This window comes from Takifugu flavidus, chromosome 15 (genome assembly GCF_003711565.1).
Source record: "Takifugu flavidus isolate HTHZ2018 chromosome 15, ASM371156v2, whole genome shotgun sequence".
NCBI lineage: Eukaryota > Metazoa > Chordata > Actinopteri > Tetraodontiformes > Tetraodontidae > Takifugu > Takifugu flavidus.
The window spans coordinates 4584753-4605014 of NC_079534.1; the positions used below are offsets into that span (position 1 = coordinate 4584753).

Genomic DNA, 20262 nt, shown 5'->3' on the forward strand with positions numbered 1-20262 from the left:
CTTTACTTCCTGGTAGTAAAATCAAAATAAAAGTCTTTCGCCCTCGACTCAATTTCGGCGTTTATGTGGAGTGGTTATCTGTCTGTGCCTAATTACTGTCCATCATCGATATCTTAATGTTTAAGCTACATTTTTTTGCGATTTGAAAACCCCTTTTTTCTTTTGATAGTTGTAAAAAACTTTTGACTTTCAGGCTGGAACAATTCATTTTCGTCTGCGCTTCTTATGATTGTTCAGTAATTTGCTACCGCATTTCCTTTAATAAGAAAAATCCAAAATATAAGCATGTCTACAATGTTTAGTATGCGTTTTAATCGACGAATGTTTTATGAGTGAGGATGTTTCTAGTCTTTGCTGCCATCTAGTGGTGGAATCCTGTAAACGGCTGTTTCTTCTGCTGGAAAATGGGATTTTTATTCACTGACATTTAACATGAGACAAGTTAAATCTGCAGGAGAAAAACAGCAGAACATTTAAAGGCATGAAATGCATTTATAACATCTCTGCTCCCTCACAAGGAGACACGGGACTGGAAAAATATCAAATCCTTTCAAATAAGCAGTATCAAATATAACTGGGAACAAAGACATATATGGAAAAATCTACGTCATAGCAACACTGTCACATCCCATAATATCCGTGAAAGCCTTGAGCTTTGATTAGATTGTGCGATGCTGGTGCATGAATCAAATAGGACCTTGAGCCTCCTCTCCCAGAACACAGGGTTCGGGTTGGTTCCCTAAAACCTCATCGAGATGCCCTTTCGGCTGCAACTTCATGCTTCACCAGGAACTTTTATCAGCGCTGGTTCCTGGAGAAATTCCAACACTTTTGAAGTTCAGTTCCTGCATCATTCATGCACCAGGGAAAAAGAGCACACTTTAAAGGGCGCCTGTACAGGTGGAGCAGGCGGACACATTTGCCTAAATGGAACAGATCCCAGCATCCCAGGCTCTCTCCGCCTCTCTTTGTAATTACGCGACATAATGGCGGCGCGGCGGCCTGTTATCTCCTGTTGTAATCAGTCTCGGCTGCCTCCCCTCGCTCCCCGCTGCAGCATCTAATTCAATATAAATGTAAATGACTGGGGGGGGGGGGGGGGGGGGGGTGGGGGGGGGGGGGGGGGGCAGAGCGGTGCGGGGGTGTGGAGCTGCTCCACGCACGGATCTGTGTTTGTGTGTTCGTGGCCGGGACGGACGCCGAACCACCGGGCCGTTGGGCTGCCTAGCACCGGAGGGGGCGGGGCCACGCACGCTGCTGTCTGCTGATTGGTCCACCCAGTCATCCGGTCACTGCGTCACGAACGCTTGTGTTAATTACGTTTAAGTCATTAATGCCAGTGCTCACGCTAAGATTTGGTGTGGTTTTCAGTAGGTCCGTTTTTTTGTGTTGTTGGATGAAAACACAAATGAAATGTGTTAACAAAGCTGAAAATAGTCCAGAAATGTGACGACTGCACTTTTGGTACAAAATCCAGCCAAACAAATAATTTGGTGCGTTATTTTTTTTAAATACATGATGGCGAAAACAAGACTTCGTTTAAAGCCGGAAAACAAGAAAGATTTGACATGAAACTATTTAATAATTACATAGAACCTGTAACGAAGTTAGTCTTGCTGCTAAATGACAAATATTATCTCAACAAATATCCCCCAGATAATTAGTTTACATAATTAATTGAGATAATGTGATTTTAGAATTAAACTCTTCTTCTGTGGTGTGGCTCTTACAGATCACATCACCTTCATATTAAATTCAACTCTCCAGAGATCCCACTGAAAATGACACCCCTCACACCTGCAACGTAACCATGGAAACCACCGATGGCTCCAGTCAGAGGTGAGAAATGACCCAATATGCTACCAAACAATTCATAATTCAAACCCCAGAGTAATTAACTTTCTTCTCTGGAGCCTAAAAGTGACACCAAATTAAAGAGGTGGACACACACACACACACACACACACACACACAGATGTTGTGATGCTGATCCAACGTTCAGGTCGAACTGGGTCCAGACCAGAACGTCTGCGGACGGGAAAAGAGGAAAATGGAAAATGACGGAGACACGGGGAGGAAAAGGGACGAAATGTTCCACTTTTGAACTGGTTCCTGATGGATCAGTCAGAACCACAGAGACCGGTCCGTCCTCAGGCTCAGCAGCGCCCCCCTGAGGTGGTGACGATGAAGATGCTGAGTGTGAATCTGGGCACAGATTAGTGCCACGAAAGAGTAAAGTCCAACTTTAGTGTCTGTCTCCAGCCAGGCTGTGACTGGGAGGCAGTTTCTGCTGCCCTTCCTCCCCCTCCTCCCCCTCCTCCCCTCCTCCTCCTCCCCTTCCTCCCCCTCCTCCCCCTCCTCCTCCTCCCCTTCCTCCCCCTCCCCCCCTCCTCCTCCTCCCCCTCCTCCTCCTCCCTCCTCCCCCTCCTCCTCCTCCTGCTCCCCCTCCTCCCCTCCTCCTCCTCCCCCTCCTCTTCCTCCTCCCCCTCTCCTCCTCCCCCTCCTCCTCCTCCTCCTCCCCCTCCTCCTCCTCCTCCCCCTCCTCCCCTCCTCCTCCTCCTCCTCCTCCCCCTCCTCCCCCTCCTCCTCCCCCTCCTCCCCTCCTCCTCCTCCCCCTCCTCCCCCTCCTCCTCCTCCCCCTCCTCTCCCTCCTCCCCCCTCCTCCCCCCTCCTCCTCCCCCTCCTCTCCTCCCCCTCCTCCTCCTCCTCCCCCTCCTCCTCCTCCTCCTCCCCCTCCTCCCCTCCTCCCCCTCCTCCTCCTCCTCCCCTCCTCCCCCCTCCTCTCCTCCTCCTCCTCCTCCTCCTCCTCCCCCTCCCCCTCCTCCTCCTCATGTTGAATGAAGAATGAGCTGCGTCAGTCTCACCCAGGCAGGTGAGTTAAGCTCCAGCTTCCATTCTTCCATTTAAACCGCGGGAATGAATCTCCTGATAAAACTCCCACCTTTGGCCCCGGGAATTGAAAAGCCCCCGTGTGGCAGCAGAATGAGGCCGTATTAGATTGGGGGGGGGGGGGGGGGCAGACGCCATTACAGCTCATTTAAAGTTAAAGATGGAGCTTTCTCCGTCTTCTCTGCCCTGGAGTGTGAGGAGCTGATATGAGAGCCCCAACAGATAAGAGTCTTTTGTTGTCCTGCAGGGACAAACACAGGGACGGACGTCCCCCTTCATCCTGCTGGAGCCTTCAGACACATGGTCCTGCTCCTGGTTCTGATCCAGGATCAGGGACGGACGTCCCCCTTCATCCTGCTGGAGCCTTCAGACACATGGTCCTGCTCCTGGTCCTGCTCCAGGATCAGGGACGGACGTCCCCCTTCATCCTGCTGGAGCCTTCAGACACATGGTCCTGCTCCTGGTTCTGATCCAGGATCTGAGAGATGTTGCAGGAATTTACCCGAATTTAGGAAGCTGATCGACCTTTAAAATGACCTGAAAAGACTGGTTTAATCCTCTTATTAATTTATCATTATCATATCACCATCCATCATCCATCCATCCATCATCCATCATCCATCCATCCATCCATCATCCATCCATCATCCATCCACCATCCATCCATCCATCCATCCATCCATCCATCCATCAATCATCCATCCATCCATCATCCATCCATCCATCATCCATCCATCCATCCATCCATCATCCATCCATCAATCATCCATCCATCCATCCATCCATCCATCCATCCATCATCCATCCATCCATCCACCCATCCATCCATCCATCCATCCATCCATCCATCCACCCATCCCTCCATCCATCCATCCATCCATCCCTCCATCCATCCATCCATCCATCCATCATCCATCCATCATCCATCATCCATCATCCATCCATCCATCCATCCATCCATCCATCCATCCACCCATCCATCCATCCATCCATCCATCCATCCATCCACCCATCCATGTTAACCAAAAGTGTGAATGCGTTTGTGTGTGTGTGCACACGTGTGTTTGTGTGTGTGTGCACATGTGTGTGTGTGCGTGCACATGTGTGTGTGTGTGTGTCCCCTTCACACTCTCTGACTCGTCCTGTCTCCTGATTGGCTGCTGCACAGACACGCTGCCCCATCATTTTCCCGCCAACAAGAAGGTGACAATTTGTTGCTGTTGCTATGGTCCTGTTGCCATAGGTTACCTGCTGTTGCTAGGAGACATGTGATCCATTATGGATGACTGGATTTCTGGTATTTGAAAGGCTGGTGACTGGAACCTTCCCTGCTGTAGTGGACACGCTTCCATCTGTGGTGTTAATAAATATAAAATACATAATAGAATAATAAATGCAGGGAAAATAAAATAATTAGAGGTTCAAAGTGTCTAAATATTTATTTATGACAAACTGACGATTGACAAGCTCCTGATTGGTTCTCACGGGCTAAAATTAACGATGCACATTTTCTAAAGATAAGCTGTTGCAGGGAAGCATCACCCCCCCCCCCCCCCCACCCACCCCCCACCCCCCCCCCCACCACCCTCAATTAGCTGCAGACTTACTTTTGAAACCTCTCTTGAGATCTTCCACTATGATTACGCTAAATTAGACAGAAAATCCTGGGTGAAGCAGTTTCTCATCAGAGCATGCACACACACACACACACACACACACACACACACACACACACACACACACACACACCCACACCCACACACACACACACACACACACACACACACACCCCCACACACACACACCACACACACACCACACACACACACACACACACCACACACACACACATATATATATATATAATATATATATATATATATATATATATATATATATATATATATATATATATCTATATATATATATATATATATATATATATAACTCTTTACATTTCTTTAAATTAGTTGAGCAGCTCCAAAAGCACTTTCAAAAACTCCTCCTCCTCTTTCTTCCCTCTTTAAATTGCACCTCGTTGGCAGCCTGCAGTTACCTCGACATTACTGGAGGACGGTCCCGTCTCCGCCTGTCTGCTTTGAAGGTGTGTCGCTTTGTTCTGCATCAAAGCTCTCACGGGCTCATCAAAGATTTTTCTGTTGGCTTCCTGACAAAGCCCCCCCCCCCCCCCCCCCCCCACACACACACACAATCTCCACTGTCCCACGTTTGCTCATGTTGGACAACTGTAATGTCCACTAAAATAACCACCCCTGAGATTATGGGATGTTACCGATCGTGCTAGGGTAGGTTTACGATGGCAATTCGCACCGAGCTAACGAGCGATGGCGGTGCTTCCGTGTGAGTACTCTGATCCTGTCCTGTTTGATGGGTAGATCACATGTCCGCGAATGTCTTGGTACCAGTTCAACAATCACAACCGTTTCAAGCGTCGGCTCTTGAGCGCCGAAACACTCGAGTTCGGCGACAGAATTCTGGCAGCGTTTGGTGCCGAGTGGCGTCAGTGGGGGAAACGTTACAAATGCCCTCTGAAGAGCTCTTTCAGCAGATGTAATGAAACAACAGAGCCTCTGGGGTCCAAAGGCACCAACACAAAAAAGCCCTTCAAGATGCCCTTCCAGAGGACGAATGAACTGCACCGCTGAAATAAAGCGCCCCCTTCTGGTGCCTCTCCCAGCCTCAGCAGGTGTCACCATGTGACCCGCCCCCCCCTGGGACGCATTTCCAACAGATACATTGAGATAAACTGTGTTCAACGGCTGCTTCTAGCTACTGAGTGGCCACATTTGAGGCACTTTAGGACAGATGTTAATACCCTCGTACCACAGCTGCGATTCCAGCCTGTAAAACGTGCAGCTGACAGCGTTTTACATTTAGCTGACGCCCGACTTCTGGAGCACTTGAAAGCGTAGGTGGGATGTTACAGACGCACCAAGAAAACTGTTATCTTAATTAGTCCCCAAACCTTGGTTCCATTAATTATAGCCTGATAGGTTTTTGCTGTTTTGTGGAGCTAAATCGCTCTCTTTTACCCCCCCGAGGGCAGATGAACACGTCAGGACGGAGACGATTCCAAGGAGAAAGTTTGGACTGTAGATGTTCAGCGTACCTGCCCAAATCCGCCCCTTCACAAGTGCAACACACACACACACACACACACACCACACACACACACACACACACACACACCACAGGCACCTCTGAGAAGGTAAACAAGCTGCTCATTCTCAGCTCTTATCTTTGAAAAGTCAGACCAATGAAATTACCTGCAGTGTGTGCATGTTGGCATTGTGTGTGTGTGTGTGTGTGTGTGTGTGAGACAGAGAGAGAGATAGTCCTATACAGACACGTAGGAAGTGTGTCTGAACTTGATTGTTTGAGTGGAGACTAAATCAGTGTGTGGATCCCTGTGAGAACAGGAACTCTGTGTGTGTGTGTGTGTGTGAGAGATCCATGACAAGCCAAGTGTGACAGGCTCTAATAGCTCTCAAACACAGCGGAGCACGTCGAGCTCGTCACGTGCGCCTTCCTCCGCTGTCGGTGCGTCTGTTATCGCTGCGAGCCTCCAGCTCGCGCCTCCACCGCCGGCGTCAGCAGAGCGAGACAGATCGAGGAGGAAGTTGGCCGAGACGACTCCGCCTGGCCGTGGATCTTTGGCACGCGCGGCACGTCTGCGTGTCCCGCGCGCCGCGGCGCGTCTGTGGAGCATCACCTGACACCTGAGCAGGTCGCTAACAGCAACCCTCAGCTGTTATCTGGGGGGGGGGGTGCAGCAGGTCACACACCCTCAAAGACCCAACGCACTGTTCAGCCTCCTCCAGGTCTACAGGATACAGGATCAGGGTCCGTGCTGGTGTTCCAGGACCATCTTCTGTATTTTGCTCTGCATCAGGCCTGCTGGCTCCTCCCGTGGGGGCTGATTAGTGCTGCTGAAGACGTTTTACCGGTCGTTCCATTATGGATGTCCCAGCATGTCAGAGCGCTGCTGGAGCTGCTTCAAAGCACCAAATCCAAAGCCAACACTAAATTTCCCATTCGGCACAAAGAGTCCAGCCCGAGTTCTTGTTGCTGCTGCACCCACCGGACACTGAGAGAGGAAAGGCACAACGCCACCCCCCCCCCCCCCCAGGAGAAACGCTCATCAGGATGTGGAATGACTGGCATGCAACCAGACTCTGGAAGTCAGACCTCACTTCATGGATTCAGGAATGTGTGTCAGGGAGGAGCTGCTGGCGTGAAATAAGACGGAGCAGCTTCCGCATCAGGGGTTTGTCAGACCAGAGGTCAGATGAGTGGAAGGACTGGACTCCAGGTTCAAACCCGATATTTTCCCACAGCCACTGAGGTCCTGGGTGGGAATCCCCATTCAGTGAGTTTAAGCTGATCCAGGACCAGTCCCTGCACCAGTGAGGAGCAGGAATATTCCCCATGGGAAGGGATGTGAAAGGTCCCAGACCCCGAAGCTTCCCCGCATGAAACCCAATTTCACATCCGTGATCGTCCTTCATGTCCACCTGATCCCCATCACAGCCCCGTTCTCCTAATTCTCAGCACACGTGTCAGTCTGGTCGGCAGCATCATTTGCAATTATGCAAAAGAGTCTGTCCTCCGTGCGCGGAGGAAAGCAATTTTTTTATGCAAATGGTCGAATTCCCCGCGAGGGCCGCCGCTGACTGGCTGCTTATGAAGCAGCTAACGAAGAGTGACGGCGGCCGGTGACGGGGCGCCGCACGCACGACACCATGGCGGTGATCAACTCAACACCAGCAGCTTCCGCTCAGCTCAGAGGGGATCGACGGGTTGCCAGGAGATGATGGAGGCCAAATCTACCTGCAGTAAAGCCAAGCCGCTCCGGTTCAGACTGGTCACGACCGGCCGAGCGCGTGCACTTCAGGAGCTGCGTGGAAAAACAAGCGTCATGTGGGGAAACGCATGAAAAAGGACGTTTCAGTGGAAGCTGGGAGGCAGGAGCTGCCGCCTGGGACCGGCGAGGTCATGCTAACCCAGGTGGTGCGGAGGTGAACAGGAAGTGGCGCTCGGTGAGAGCGTGCACGTTGAACGTCATCATAGGTGTGTGTGTGTGTGTGTTTCAGAGATGCTGAGTCACAACTGAAGAGATTCTGATCTCCTCTGTTTGCTGCAGGAGTCTCATTGTGGAACCAAACAGATGCCTGAATGGGAATGAGCCTGCCCCCCCATAGACCAGCACCCCCCCCCCATAGACCAGCCCCCCCCCATAGACCAGCACCCCCCCCCCATAGACCAGCCCCCCCCCATAGACCAGCACCCCCCCATAGACCAGCAGCAGACTTTCAGGGAAGCTCATTAGTGATCAGAGAAGCGGAGGCGATATTTCTGATGGCCTCTGTGATATTGGATCTGTGCTCGCCATCCTGTTTACTTTCAAAACGCAGCATTTATTTTCAGCTTTTGTTCAGTGTCACTATGATTTATTTGTCTTTATTTTGGATTCTCTCAGGCTTTAAAGCTTCCACGTACAACGGCGCTCAGCTCAGATCATCGGGTTTAAACCTTTTTCCGTTTTTTCTCCTCCGATGACACCAAAAACTTCTGAAACCTGATATTTTCTGCTGATCATTTCTGACCAGGAAATGACCGGCTCGAGTTCTGGAAACAACCTGAAGGGGGAGCTGTGACACCTGCTCCCAAACTGGATACCAAAAGATTTATGTTCCAATCTCCCTTTGTCAGCTTCTGTGTGGAAAAGCAAGACTTTGAGACGCTGGCACGGCTCATCATGGCAGAGAAGCAGCTCCCTGCATCGATTTTCACACTTCCTGCTGTCCGAGGCGACGCCATCAACGCCCAGAGCCTTTTTTCCTCCTGCGGATCAATACGGAGCTGCAGTTTCACCTGAATGAGCTCTCTGAAAACGCTCTTCATCCACTCGGCTCCCTCCAAAAGACGCAGTTTTAACACCAACGCTCTTCTTCTGCTGTGAAAACGCGCGAATCTCCAGCAGAACAGCCTCAGACAGCACAACCATCACATGAGCTGAACCAACAGGAAGTCCCTGGACCCCATCTTTACGGGGGCTGAGGCCTGACCTCATGCGCACCATGACCTGCATGAGCAGCCACACATCCAACCTCCTCAAGAGAAGAAGAAGATCCTCGGAGGTGAGGGTGAAGAAGAGGCTGCAGACAGTCTGTTGTTGCTCCAGATGCCCCCCCCCCCCCCCCCCACAGAAACAACCGTGTGTGAGATTTATAAACGCAGAATAAAGAGCCCAAGCACACTCGACTGCGTGACAACACAGCATCAACAAGAGAACTTTATTCACAACTTGTTCACAGACCGAACGATCTCATCGTTTATGTACAAAATAATGAGTCTTGGGGGTCTTCACAGGGGAACAGGACTGTTAGCAGGTTTAGTCTAAAAGACGGATGAGTTTAAAGCAAAGAGGAGAGTTCCTGTCTCAACCTGAGAGCTCGTCCAGGCAGACGGAGCCTCCTGCAGCCTGTTGGGGCTCTGCCATGAGAGACGGAGGCTTGCTTTTGCTCTCTTGCTGCAGTGTTACATCAGGCTGGTGTGTCACCAGCTCTGATCTGCACACAAGAGATAATCCTTGATTCTCAGATCCCTGGATCCTTTCTTGGTCCGATCCTCCCGCTGCACAAAGCAAAACACAAATCTGGATCAATGCAAATGAGGAAATGTGCTAAATGTTGCTTCTGGTGAAAACTGCAGCGTCACCTTTAACGGGTGTTCGACGCAACCCAGGTTTAGCTAATGAATGAATCCGGTAATGCTGCAGAATTATGAAGGAAAATAAACTGGGAGAAGCTGATTTTTAATGGACTGGTTCCTGCCGTGTGTTGCTCTCATCAGCCCAACGTTTCTGCTGATTCACAAACTAACTTCTGCACAAGTCCTGCACGTCCTTCAGCTTCTAATCTTTCGTTAAACTGCAGCAGAGCAGAACTTTAATCCACAGGTTAATCCGCTGGAATAAGGCCATTTTACTGCCGCCTCACATCCAGGAAGCCCTCAACACTGCAGCTCCTCGGAGGAGCTTCGCACCAAAGAGAATCAGCACCAAGAATCCAGCTGATCAAGAGAAAATTACAGATGTTTCCTGCAACCGAGAGAAACGTCTGCTCTCAAGGCTTCAGAAATATGACAGGAAATGATGTCACCCCCCTACCACACACACACACACACACACACACACACACACACAAAACAAAGACTAATTAACGGAACACAACGTCACAATGAATAGCAAATATGAAGTTATTTTAAATGATCCATATCTGGTTATTATTTGACTAGCACGCATCATATTTAATAATCTAGGGAACATCATTAAAATCTATAATTCATGACCTGTTATCAGAATCACTCAAACTTAAACAGTGATGATGATGTTTAGGATGAAGCAGGAACATCTATATTGTTCTATAGTGGTTGTAAATATTTATAATTGTCATTAATCTGGCTTATTTATCATCTTCATGGTGATGTCATCTCTGGAGGACAAATAGTATTTATCAAACATGTTCAAAGGTTGCCGCGGAGATCAGCACAGGGAAGCTAGAGGATGGGTTGAGATGAGAGGAGGAGACACAGAGGGAGAGAGGTGAGGAGGGAGGAGGTCCGTCCGCCGCTTCCTACTGGGGAAGAGCTTTCAGGATGGCGTTCACCTCCTCCGCCACGGCCGTCAACGCAAACTCAAACTGGTCCTGCAGCAAGACACAAGAAGAAGAGCAGAAAAAGAGGCGTGTGTGTTTGAGCTGCTGGGATTTAAGAAGAGGTTCTGGTGCCAACACAACAACAACAACAACAACAACAAAGGGGCCTTTCCACTCTTACAGGCCATAAATAGGAGATCTATTCCAGGTCTGGAAAATGTAAGCCTTCCATTTAGATCAGCACTGGTGGCGGCTCGTTTGTGCTGATCCAAAATGTTGAAACAAACACGTATGCGGTGGAGATCAGACACGTCGACAGGATCCTTCTTGGTAACGATGTCAGGCAGGAGAAAAACAAGCCGCAGTCGACGTTTTCATCATTAGGAGGTTCAAACATACAACTTTGACCTTTTAACCTTCCCTTTATTGTGTCGTTCCAGGAAGCTTCAGCGTCTTTCTTCATAAAGCGTGAGTGCACGTGTGTGTGTGTGTGTGTGTGTGTGACACTTGCTTGCCCAGGATTCATGGTTTAATAAAAGCCGAATCGATACCACAAATGTTTCACACTCACTTGTTTTTCTCTCTAATTATGTTCTGAATGAGTCGGTAATTGAAGTTGCCCTGAAAGACGGACTGATGGACGGCGCCTTCGCCGCCAGCTTTGCTTCCGCGGGCTCATTTTGTCGATTTAAAAACATCGTTTCCTTCGGTTGAAGATGGCTTCAGTCAAAGGTCTGCTCCTCTCCCTGTGATTTCATCATTACAGCAGCGCGTGGTGCTCTGATCCCGTTTGGAATTCTGCCGCTCTTCCTCTGTCTGGAGCTGTCGGGAAGAGCTGGCGTGCAGGTGTGAAGGTGACGGAGCTGCCGCAGCTTCAGTTCAAGTGGTTCTGTGGCTGAGGTTTCCATCCAGTTCAGCAAATGATTCTTTTGGACGTCGGAGCCTTCTGAGCTAAAAGCACGAGGATGCTGTTTTGGTTCTGACATATTCTGGACTCATAAATGTGAAGGACGTCTAAAACACTTGTGAGACCAGCGACAACAGGATCCATTTACTGATCCGCTGGGTCGCCACAACCTTTCAAACTTTTTACTCAAATAAATACAGAAAAGATGTATTTTCGCTGTTTTTCAGATATATTAGGCCATTATTCCAGTATATTCTCATCATCATTATCATCACCATCATCAGAGGCCACGCCCACCACATGTTTGGAGCAAAGGCAAACCGCTAGCTAGCAACAGAAATGTTCCTGTTTATATAGTGTCGCTTATATACAGACACATGCCGGCGTGTGTGTGTGTGTGTGTGTGTGTGTGTGGTACCTTCGTCTGAACCATTCCAGGCCTCTGGTCCCTCAGGTGCTCCAAAGTTGCTGCGATATCAATCTCTTTGCCACCTGTCACACACAAATGAAGTGGTGTTGCTGTGTGTTCAGGCTGCCAGAGGGATAATCCAGGGAACATCTGTCAATCTGCTGCTGTATAGCGACTCCCTTCAGAAGGGCCAAAGGCGATTACATTCATCCTCTTTGCACACACAAACACACGCCGACGCTGGTGGTGACGCCTCGCTGTTGGGGTGAGAGCAGGGGAAGGAGCTGCCGCCGAGGATTTGGCGAGGAGACGTCTGAGTCGGGCTTTAGGGGCGCTGCTGCAGCCCAAAGCTCGGCCAGCACGGGACACAATAGCAACACCCCAAAGCCAGAGCTTTGGTGCTCACAAGCGTTCCCTGCTCAACTGGGTGCGTCTTCCTTTTCTGAGCCCGTAATGACCCCCTGTGGCTTCAGAACCATCCCAGAACCAGAAACAAGTGTAAGAAGGAGACGTTGAAAGACATCCAGACACATCGACTGTTTCTCCAATCAAGGGGGACCGAATGACAAAAATGGTTTCTGCCCATTTCTTCTTCCTCCCGCTGCTGCGGCTCTTTTAGAACAAACACAGAAGAAAGAAAAAGCGCCCGAATTCTCTGGGTGTGGAACCTCTTTTTCACGGCTGTGAATGCTGGGAGAGCTGCTCATTCACACCATTTTCTTCTTCTGTTTTACAGTTTCTGTGAGCACAATAGGCCCTCCGCTCGCGAGGGAAGCTGCAGTTTTGTTTTGTTTTTAGAAAGAGAAGAGGACTTAACCGGCTGAGAACCATTGAGGAGATTCTGATAAACCTCAAAATGGATGTCGTTTAAAAAAAGAGCTTTTCTTAAAGCGGGAGAACGTTAGAAACGAGACTCATTTTCAACTTTCCTCCTCTGTGAGACCCCTGCTTTGGGTTAGAGGTCGCACAGTAGGAATGAGGAGGTAGGGAGTGGAGACAAGGAGGAGGAGGAGATGAAGAAGAAAGACAGGACCCTTGAAGGGGCTGCACCAAAAAGGCCCCTGAAAGCCGGAGACGAGGGCCAGGATCAGCAGCTGGACACTGGGGAGAATAAAAAAACCAGAGATGCTGAAAAGCTCTACAGCACTCGACAGGTTTCATTGGATTCTTAAGATGAAGAGGAGGAGGAGGAGGGGTGGGGGTGGGGGGGTGGGGGGGGCAAAACAAAAACGTGAGAACCGGAGCAATATCTCCTCAACCCTGCAACGCTGCTGAAACACTTGGATGGATTTACAATTCATTCGCTGGGAGAGAAAGAAAAGGAGAGGTGGCGGAGGGCGGGTGTGTGTGTGTGGGTGTGTGTGTGTGTGTCGGGGGTGGGGGGGTCTTTGATCAGGACGGGAGGGGGGCACAGCCAAACCTGGAGGCCTCCAGCTTCTCAGAACAGACAAAAAACCTCCAATTTACGGGTGGGCTGAGAGCGAAGCCCGTTCCTCTGAGCTGGACTTTAGTTCTACATAACTGGTTCTGGACTGTGGGACGTGGGGAACCAGCAGAGACCCGAGCAAACAAAGCTGGGACTCAAACCCACAACCTTTCAGTACAAATGCTTGGCATGTTGGTCTTCAAAGCCACAGAAAACAGCTTTGATGTTGAGACGGATCTGCTTCCTTCTGAACCAGCTGTCTGTAAATATTCTGCTCTGGTTGCCATGGCGAAAGTGTCCCGCTGCGGCTGCATCCCATGGAAAACCAGCCTCAGCATCTTTGGAAACTGGAACGTTCTCCGGCTGGACTCAGACGGGCCGCGGACCACAACACCCACCTTTAGCCATCTTGTTGAGGACCATGTCAATCAAGATGTAGGTTCCGGTCCTTCCTGCTCCATCACTGCGATGAAGACATGGACAAAGAGAGAAGAAGAGAGACAAGTGAGACCTGAACCTGTCTCCCTGCTTTTCCTCCTGTCTGCGGCTGTGCTGGTGTGAGACAGGTGAGCTGCCAGACAGGTTACCTGGCGAGGATTAGGAGGCCTTTTTTAAAGGGATAAACCACTTCAAAGGACACAATTATGGAACAAACCAGCTGAGGAAATATTTATAAACACGTAACCAGCAAAGATGATGGATGATTTCTGGCATCCATAAATATTCTCTGATGGAATATTTTGTTCCAGAGTTATTTCCAGAGTTGATGCCTGATCCTCCACCCGTGTGTGTGTAAGTGTGTCGTACAGGTTATTACAAGCTGGTTTAATCTGTCATATTGCTGCCAACATCATTACAAGGTGATGAAGATATGTGTGTGTGTGTGTGTGTGTGTGTGTGTGTGTGTGTGTGTGTGTGTTTTCCTGCACATGCACACAGTGAGGACCAAAATACCCCTTTTACCAGCAAGGTGAGGACATTTCTGGGGACATTTTGTCAGATCCTTCCAACCACACAGGTGTGTCTGAGGGCCCAGAGCTGATTTCAGGTTCAGCTTATTATGGTTTGTTGCATTTATTCAGCGACGTCCAAGACATGGAACCCTGACAGCTGTAGCCCCGCCCACTGCCAATGACCCCAGCCCTGACTCTGAGCCGTTGGTTTCCAATTAAAAGTTCTCCTCTCCTCTACGGACAGTTTGGCAAAGGGAATTACAACTTTTCTTCTGAAGGAGTTTGTCATTTTTTAATGTTTGCCTTCTCCTACTGTGGCTCACATGAGCTGGACACGTCGGCAGGGAGGAGAGAAGAGCCGCCAGCCCAGTTCAGCGTCTGCTCCTTTGAGCAAACAGCAGTGAAACCTTATTAACGTGCTTTTAAGTCTCCTCTCAACTGTGAACAGTCTGGAAGGGAGCGAGCCGGCGCTTCTGTACTCGCCTGCAGTGGACGATGACCGGACACGAGCGTCCTCGGTAGCACTTGTTAACCTTCCTGCAAGAAGCAGAAAAGAGAAACAAGCCCAGCGTTAAATCACAGAATCAGCGGAGGTCGTCATCGTCATCTTCATCTTCCTGCTTTTCCAAACATCCGACAGACCGACGAGCAGAAGGAACCTTCCTGAAGGTAATGATGCAAATGAGGGAAGGTTGCTGTAAGGTCGCACGGGAGGAGGCTGAAGCCGTCGGAGACCTTCCCGAGGAGCTAAAACTGCTCCGACATGCAGCCCAGAGCCTCTGAACTGGACCGCCATCGCCTGGCAACGCTCGGAGGCGACACGATGTGACGGGTACCGAGGAACAAAAGGATTTGTTTTTGGTAATAAACGTGTTATTAAACCCTCCTTCCTGGTAAAGCCGCCTGCGTGCCTCAACTCCCAAAATAAAGTTGCACTTTGTGCGGGGAAAAAAAGGCGGCGAGAGCAACTTTAAAGTGTTGGAAATGGCAGGTGCGCCCCTTTCAAAGACTCCGAGCTCGCGCGTCAAAATGCACAGCAGCCGGAGAATCGGCAGCCACGGAGGCGGTTTGATCTCGGCTGGAGATCATCTCCGATTCCATTTGATGGCGATGACGCCAGCTCACAAATGCTCGGCACAAACGCACAGAGGTCTGATTCTGCGGTCTGACCGCACCCTCGGGCAGCTTTCAGACGGCTGACCTTTGACCCTGAACTTTGGGAGGGCTGCAAGATGCGACATTAGAGATTAGATTAGAACGGACCCCTCTTTGATACATAAACAGGCGACAGAAGCTGGAGAGTTAAAGGAAAAACACACCAATTTTCAGCCCGCAGAACTGAAAAGTCAGAGCTCACCGCAGACAATTGAGCGTTACCATGGAAACAGCAGCAGAGACTCACAAACGGGCAGGGTTGGGAGGGTTGGGGTGGGGGCGTACAGAGAAGCGCGGAGGTTTAGAGACGAGACTCCAGCTTCAGAGACACAGGTACAGAGAGAGAAAAAGGGGCTTTTGAACCGCACGAGTGCTCAATCATCCATTTTAGTTCTTCTCAGTCGGGTTTGGCTGAGTTATTTGATGCCTTCAGAACAGACGCAGCTGAATATTTACGCTACAGTCGCAGTTTTGCAGTCCCTTTTACCCCTATAGAACAGTTGCTACATGCTATCGGTGGGTGGTGATACCCCCCCACGGGGCCGTTGACGTGGTTACCCCCTCTACCCGTCTCGTGTCCTCAAACATGGAGGTTACTCGGCCCTGTGCAGGTGTGGGTGCGGTAAAGGGGCTCAGTGCACATCTCTGCTGAAAGCAGAACTTAAAAAAAACACAAGAAAGACAGCAGGTGGGTGGGTGGGTGGGGGTGGGGGGGGTGCGGGAGGGGGGCGGATAAGGGATAAAAGTGACCAAATGGGAGGAGATCACAGGAAGTCAAGCAAACCATGAGCAAGCAGAAAGGCGAGAGATCATCTCAGGTGACCGGGCACAGCAAGGAGGAGAGGGAGGAAGAGAGAGGAATAAAGGGTGGGGGTGGGGGTGGGGGTGGGGGTGGGGGGGCCCCTGAGGCCCCTTGGTTGCAGAGTCACAGTCTCCAATGATCACTTTTGTGACTATGCAACTTGGCTTATATTACTAGCTGCAACATCACAAAAATGACACTGGCAACCGCTAGTTAGCTGGTAAAACAGGGGGAACGAGGGCGGAGAGATTTGGGAAGCGATGCTGCAGCTCAGCAGTCGGATGTGAGTGGAGTTAAAACAAGGAAACACATGCCAGCAGCAGTATGCAGGGAGGAGAACCAACACCAGAACCAGCGCCAGGCAAATCTCTGCTAATAAAGTGGAAAAAGATGCTCTCTTCAGCGCGTTCTCACCCCGCTGACCTGTGAGCAAAGGCAATATTTCCTAACTGATGGAGGCTGGCGACGCCCCCAGACCCCTTCATAAGCGCCATGACCGCACACTCACTCCTGATACCCCCCCTAATTGATGGTTTCACTGCTCCAGTGACACCAGCCTTATTTATATGGTGGATGTGAAACCGAGTTGGGGCCAACCTGCGGAGAGACTCCCCAGTGATTCAGGCAAACGTGGCCGCGGTGGCTGCTGGCTAATAGCTAATACAGTATATCAGCTTAGAAAAGGTCAAAGGGACGGAGAGAGGGCAGCGGCTATAAAAGTGCCGAAGATAAAGGACCAGTCCGCTGGAGTTACCTCAACACACCCTCAATTAGGCCGTTATCGACTGGAAAAGGCAGACGATTGTTGAGGATGAAGGGATATTACCCTCAGGAGCACCAGAAGAATGAGCGGGCCGAGGGTACTGGGCCATGAGCGACCCAGACCTTCACATTATTCCAGCTCTGCCTCCTACGAGGACGGGGAGCCTTGTCTCCTTCCTCGAGGCCCGACAGCACGTTCAGACACCGACAACTGAGCCAGACGTGATGAGGAGAACCATACCTGCGGAAGTCCAGGAGAGTCCGGCTGGACTCTGGGACGTTCTGGTTCAGCCAGGTCAGGAAGTGGAACTGAGTGACAGTTCGCGTCTCGTTGGTCTGCATGTTCTTCAGGTAGAAGCTTCGGACGAGGAAGTCGTCGCACCAGATGTGTTCGGACACCAGGTTCACCTGCAGGGACACAAACGTGAGCGCCGCGGTCCGAGACGGCCGCCGGACCCGTCTGACCTCCGGGTCTCTGCGGGGCACGTTACCTCGTAGATGTGGTAGAGGTTGGATCCCTCGTCAGGCCAGTAGTGGTAGCACTGCTTCACCCCGCCCTCCGCCAGGGGCGTCAGCATGACGATCACCACGCAGCCGTTCTCCCACACCATCTGCAGAGAGGAGCGGCCTCGCCTCAGCAGCAGCGGGATCAAACGGGGTTTTCAAAAGAGGAAAAAGCTATTTTGTTGCAGGAGATGTAATTAAAGTCAAGGTGGCCTCAGCTCTGATGCAGCTCTCCTGCCGGCCGCCGTGTAAACACACTCTGGAGATCCCGATCAGTAGCGCGGACCCGTAATAGGAGCCATAAAACATTCCCGCTCCCATGAAGCACCGCTAGAAAACCAAGATGGCGGCAGCGGAGGTTTAATCACCGCAGGTCCGTAACGACTTCCTGTCAGAACCTCCTCAGGTTCGGCTCGGCGGACTTCCAACAGAAACGCAGCTCACGGGCTTCAGGGCGAGAACTCCGCCGGAAACATTTGCTCTGCTGCCGCGTGTCTGTGTTGCTAAAAAGCTAATTTAATTACCCGGGAAGAGTTCAGACTATTTTGTGCCGCATGAGGTCACACGCTGTATTTTAACCAGGCGCCCTCGGTTCTTTGCTCAAGAGCACCTCAGCGGAACCCTCAGGAGGATGAGTGTGTAATGTGATAAATGTGGTGTAATAACCTTGGCAGCTCCTGATTAAGGTGCCCTATCAGAGCGTGATGAAGCTGGCTGGGCCGCCGCACGCCACTGACTTTGGTGGCGTTTAAAGCTCGGAGATAAACAAACGCGAGCCGCAGAAACAGAAGGTTCAAACGCCTCCGTCCTCTCGTCCTGGAGGACAATCGGAGAGACAGATGGAGCGAGTGAGGACGACCAAGTCAATGCGTTCTGCTCATCAACCTGAGCCGGCCTCACGCGGCGGCGCTCCTGTGGGCGTGAACATCCCCAGAAGAGCTGCTCTTGAGAGTGTGTGTGTGTGTGTGTGTGTGTGTGTGTGTGTGTGTGGTGTGTGTGTGTGTGTGTGTGTGTGTGTGTGCGCGTTACCTGCCAGAAATCGGCCACGGTGGAGGGCAGAGGGCCTTGGGTGGCGATGTAGGCTGGATTCCTGGGATCATGATCCATCTGGGGGAAGAAAGGTCAGTGGGAAGCTTTGATGTCTGCCTCAGGTTCCTTCTGTTCAGAGTTTCTGAACAAAGACCTCGAAATATCAAACTATTTTAAACATTTGAAATATCTTAAATTCCAAATTATTTTTTTTGTAATGAATATTTAAACATAAGTGACACAAATGTAGTTTTTTTATTCAGAAAACCTTTAAATCAACATTAAATGTTCATAACCTTTAAACATCATTAGCATAAGTCTGTTAGATTTTGGATTTTTTGTGTGTTGAGTTGTGTTGATTTTGACAATAAATTTGTGGTTGTTTTTAACACAATTATAAAGAAAATAAGAGCGGGAGCAGAAAAAACCTGTTTGAATTCCTCCTTTCTTAAAAAATAAAATAAAAATGAAAACAGGGGCACATGAAAGTGGGGAAGCGGCAGAGTTTTCCGTCTTTAACCTGATGGAAATTGCAGGCTGGCGTCGCTGCCGAGGACAGACGGAACGTGAGGTGAATATGTGAGGAAGCGAGTGACGCCCCTGCTGCTTATCATGCAAATTATACCCTAAATGTAATAATTGGAAAGACCAATTTAGCCGGAGGCAATTACAGAGGGAGGGCAGATAATTTCTGGGGCTTTTCTGCACACAAAAATCATCTTAAATGGCTCCGTTCTCCTCCTGAATGGCCAATAATGATGCACCTCTGATGAACTTCAGATGTGGCGAAGAGAGAAAAGGTGACGCTGAAGTTTATTAGAGCTCACTGCTGCGTCGGGAAGAATGCTCCCAAATCTGTCGGCGATGCAAATGCAGCCGAGCGCTCGGCCTCGGCAGCAGCCAGAGTTCCCTTTTAACACGTGCAACGTGAGAAGGGGGCAGAAATCAAAGAATAAGACGTGGGTGAGTGTTTGTCATCCTTATGATTTCCTTATGTCCTTATTAGGAATCATCTCGGAATCTGGACGCAGGAATATTGATGTGCACCCACATAGGAACGCAGCAGAAATGGGAAAACCAAGGAATAAACTTGACATCAAGCATGTCAGTGTCTTAAAACTGAGCTGTGCGGGTGTGTGTGGGGGTGTGTGTGTGTGTGGGGGTGTGAGACCTTCTCGACTGAAGTGTGTGACAAGCGTAATTATCCCGTTTCTTTTTGCTCTTTTCTTGCCTTTCTGCTCTCGTGTGTATGAATTATTTATAGCCGAATCCATTGGGTGTTTTTATGGGATCCTCTAATATCGGGCTTGTCATCAATATTGATTCCCTATCAATTGTTAACAGGGAGGTCCTTTTGTTCCAGCTGCTTTTGTGTTCGCTGTGATCCTTCAGACGGATGACGACCGCAACAGAAGAAATCTGAGCAACCTGGTTGGGATGAAGGCTGACAAAGTTCTTCCTGCTTTGGTGAAATCGCTGCCGCTCATGCATTCATCCATTCATCCATTCATTTGTTCACGGAGCGGCACTGAGGCTCACTGCAGGGTTCTGCTGCATCACGGTCGTGGAAAACGGACAGAAATGACGAGCGGTCTTCATTTTCTGGTGTTTGACTTCATCAGAGGCAGAAAGTCGATGCGGCCGTCAATAAAGGCTGTGAGGCTGGTTTAGCCCCGCGCACGACAGACACTAAAATGGCCGATATCGAGTGATTGATCCTGTCCCCGGAACTGTGTGTGCGTGTGTG

The 20262-nt window shown here is 50.1% G+C and overlaps 1 protein-coding gene across 3 annotated transcripts in view; it reads right to left on the minus strand.

Annotated features, from left to right (window-relative positions):
* Positions 1-9175: 9175 nt before the first annotated feature.
* LOC130539480 (receptor-type tyrosine-protein phosphatase N2-like) overlaps positions 9176-20262 on the minus strand; it is a 76395-nt gene continuing 65308 nt past the window's right edge. For all 3 annotated transcript variants that reach the window (XM_057057847.1, XM_057057846.1, XM_057057845.1), the window contains exons 17-23: positions 18516-18593; positions 17474-17593; positions 17224-17390; positions 14747-14800; positions 13709-13773; positions 11894-11967; positions 9176-10619 (exon numbers count right to left, since the gene is read on the minus strand). In XM_057057847.1, coding sequence (XP_056913827.1) covers positions 10548-10619; positions 11894-11967; positions 13709-13773; positions 14747-14800; positions 17224-17390; positions 17474-17593; positions 18516-18593 — 630 coding nt within the window. In that variant the 3' untranslated portion in view covers positions 9176-10547. The remainder of the gene's footprint in view (positions 10620-11893; positions 11968-13708; positions 13774-14746; positions 14801-17223; positions 17391-17473; positions 17594-18515; positions 18594-20262) is intronic.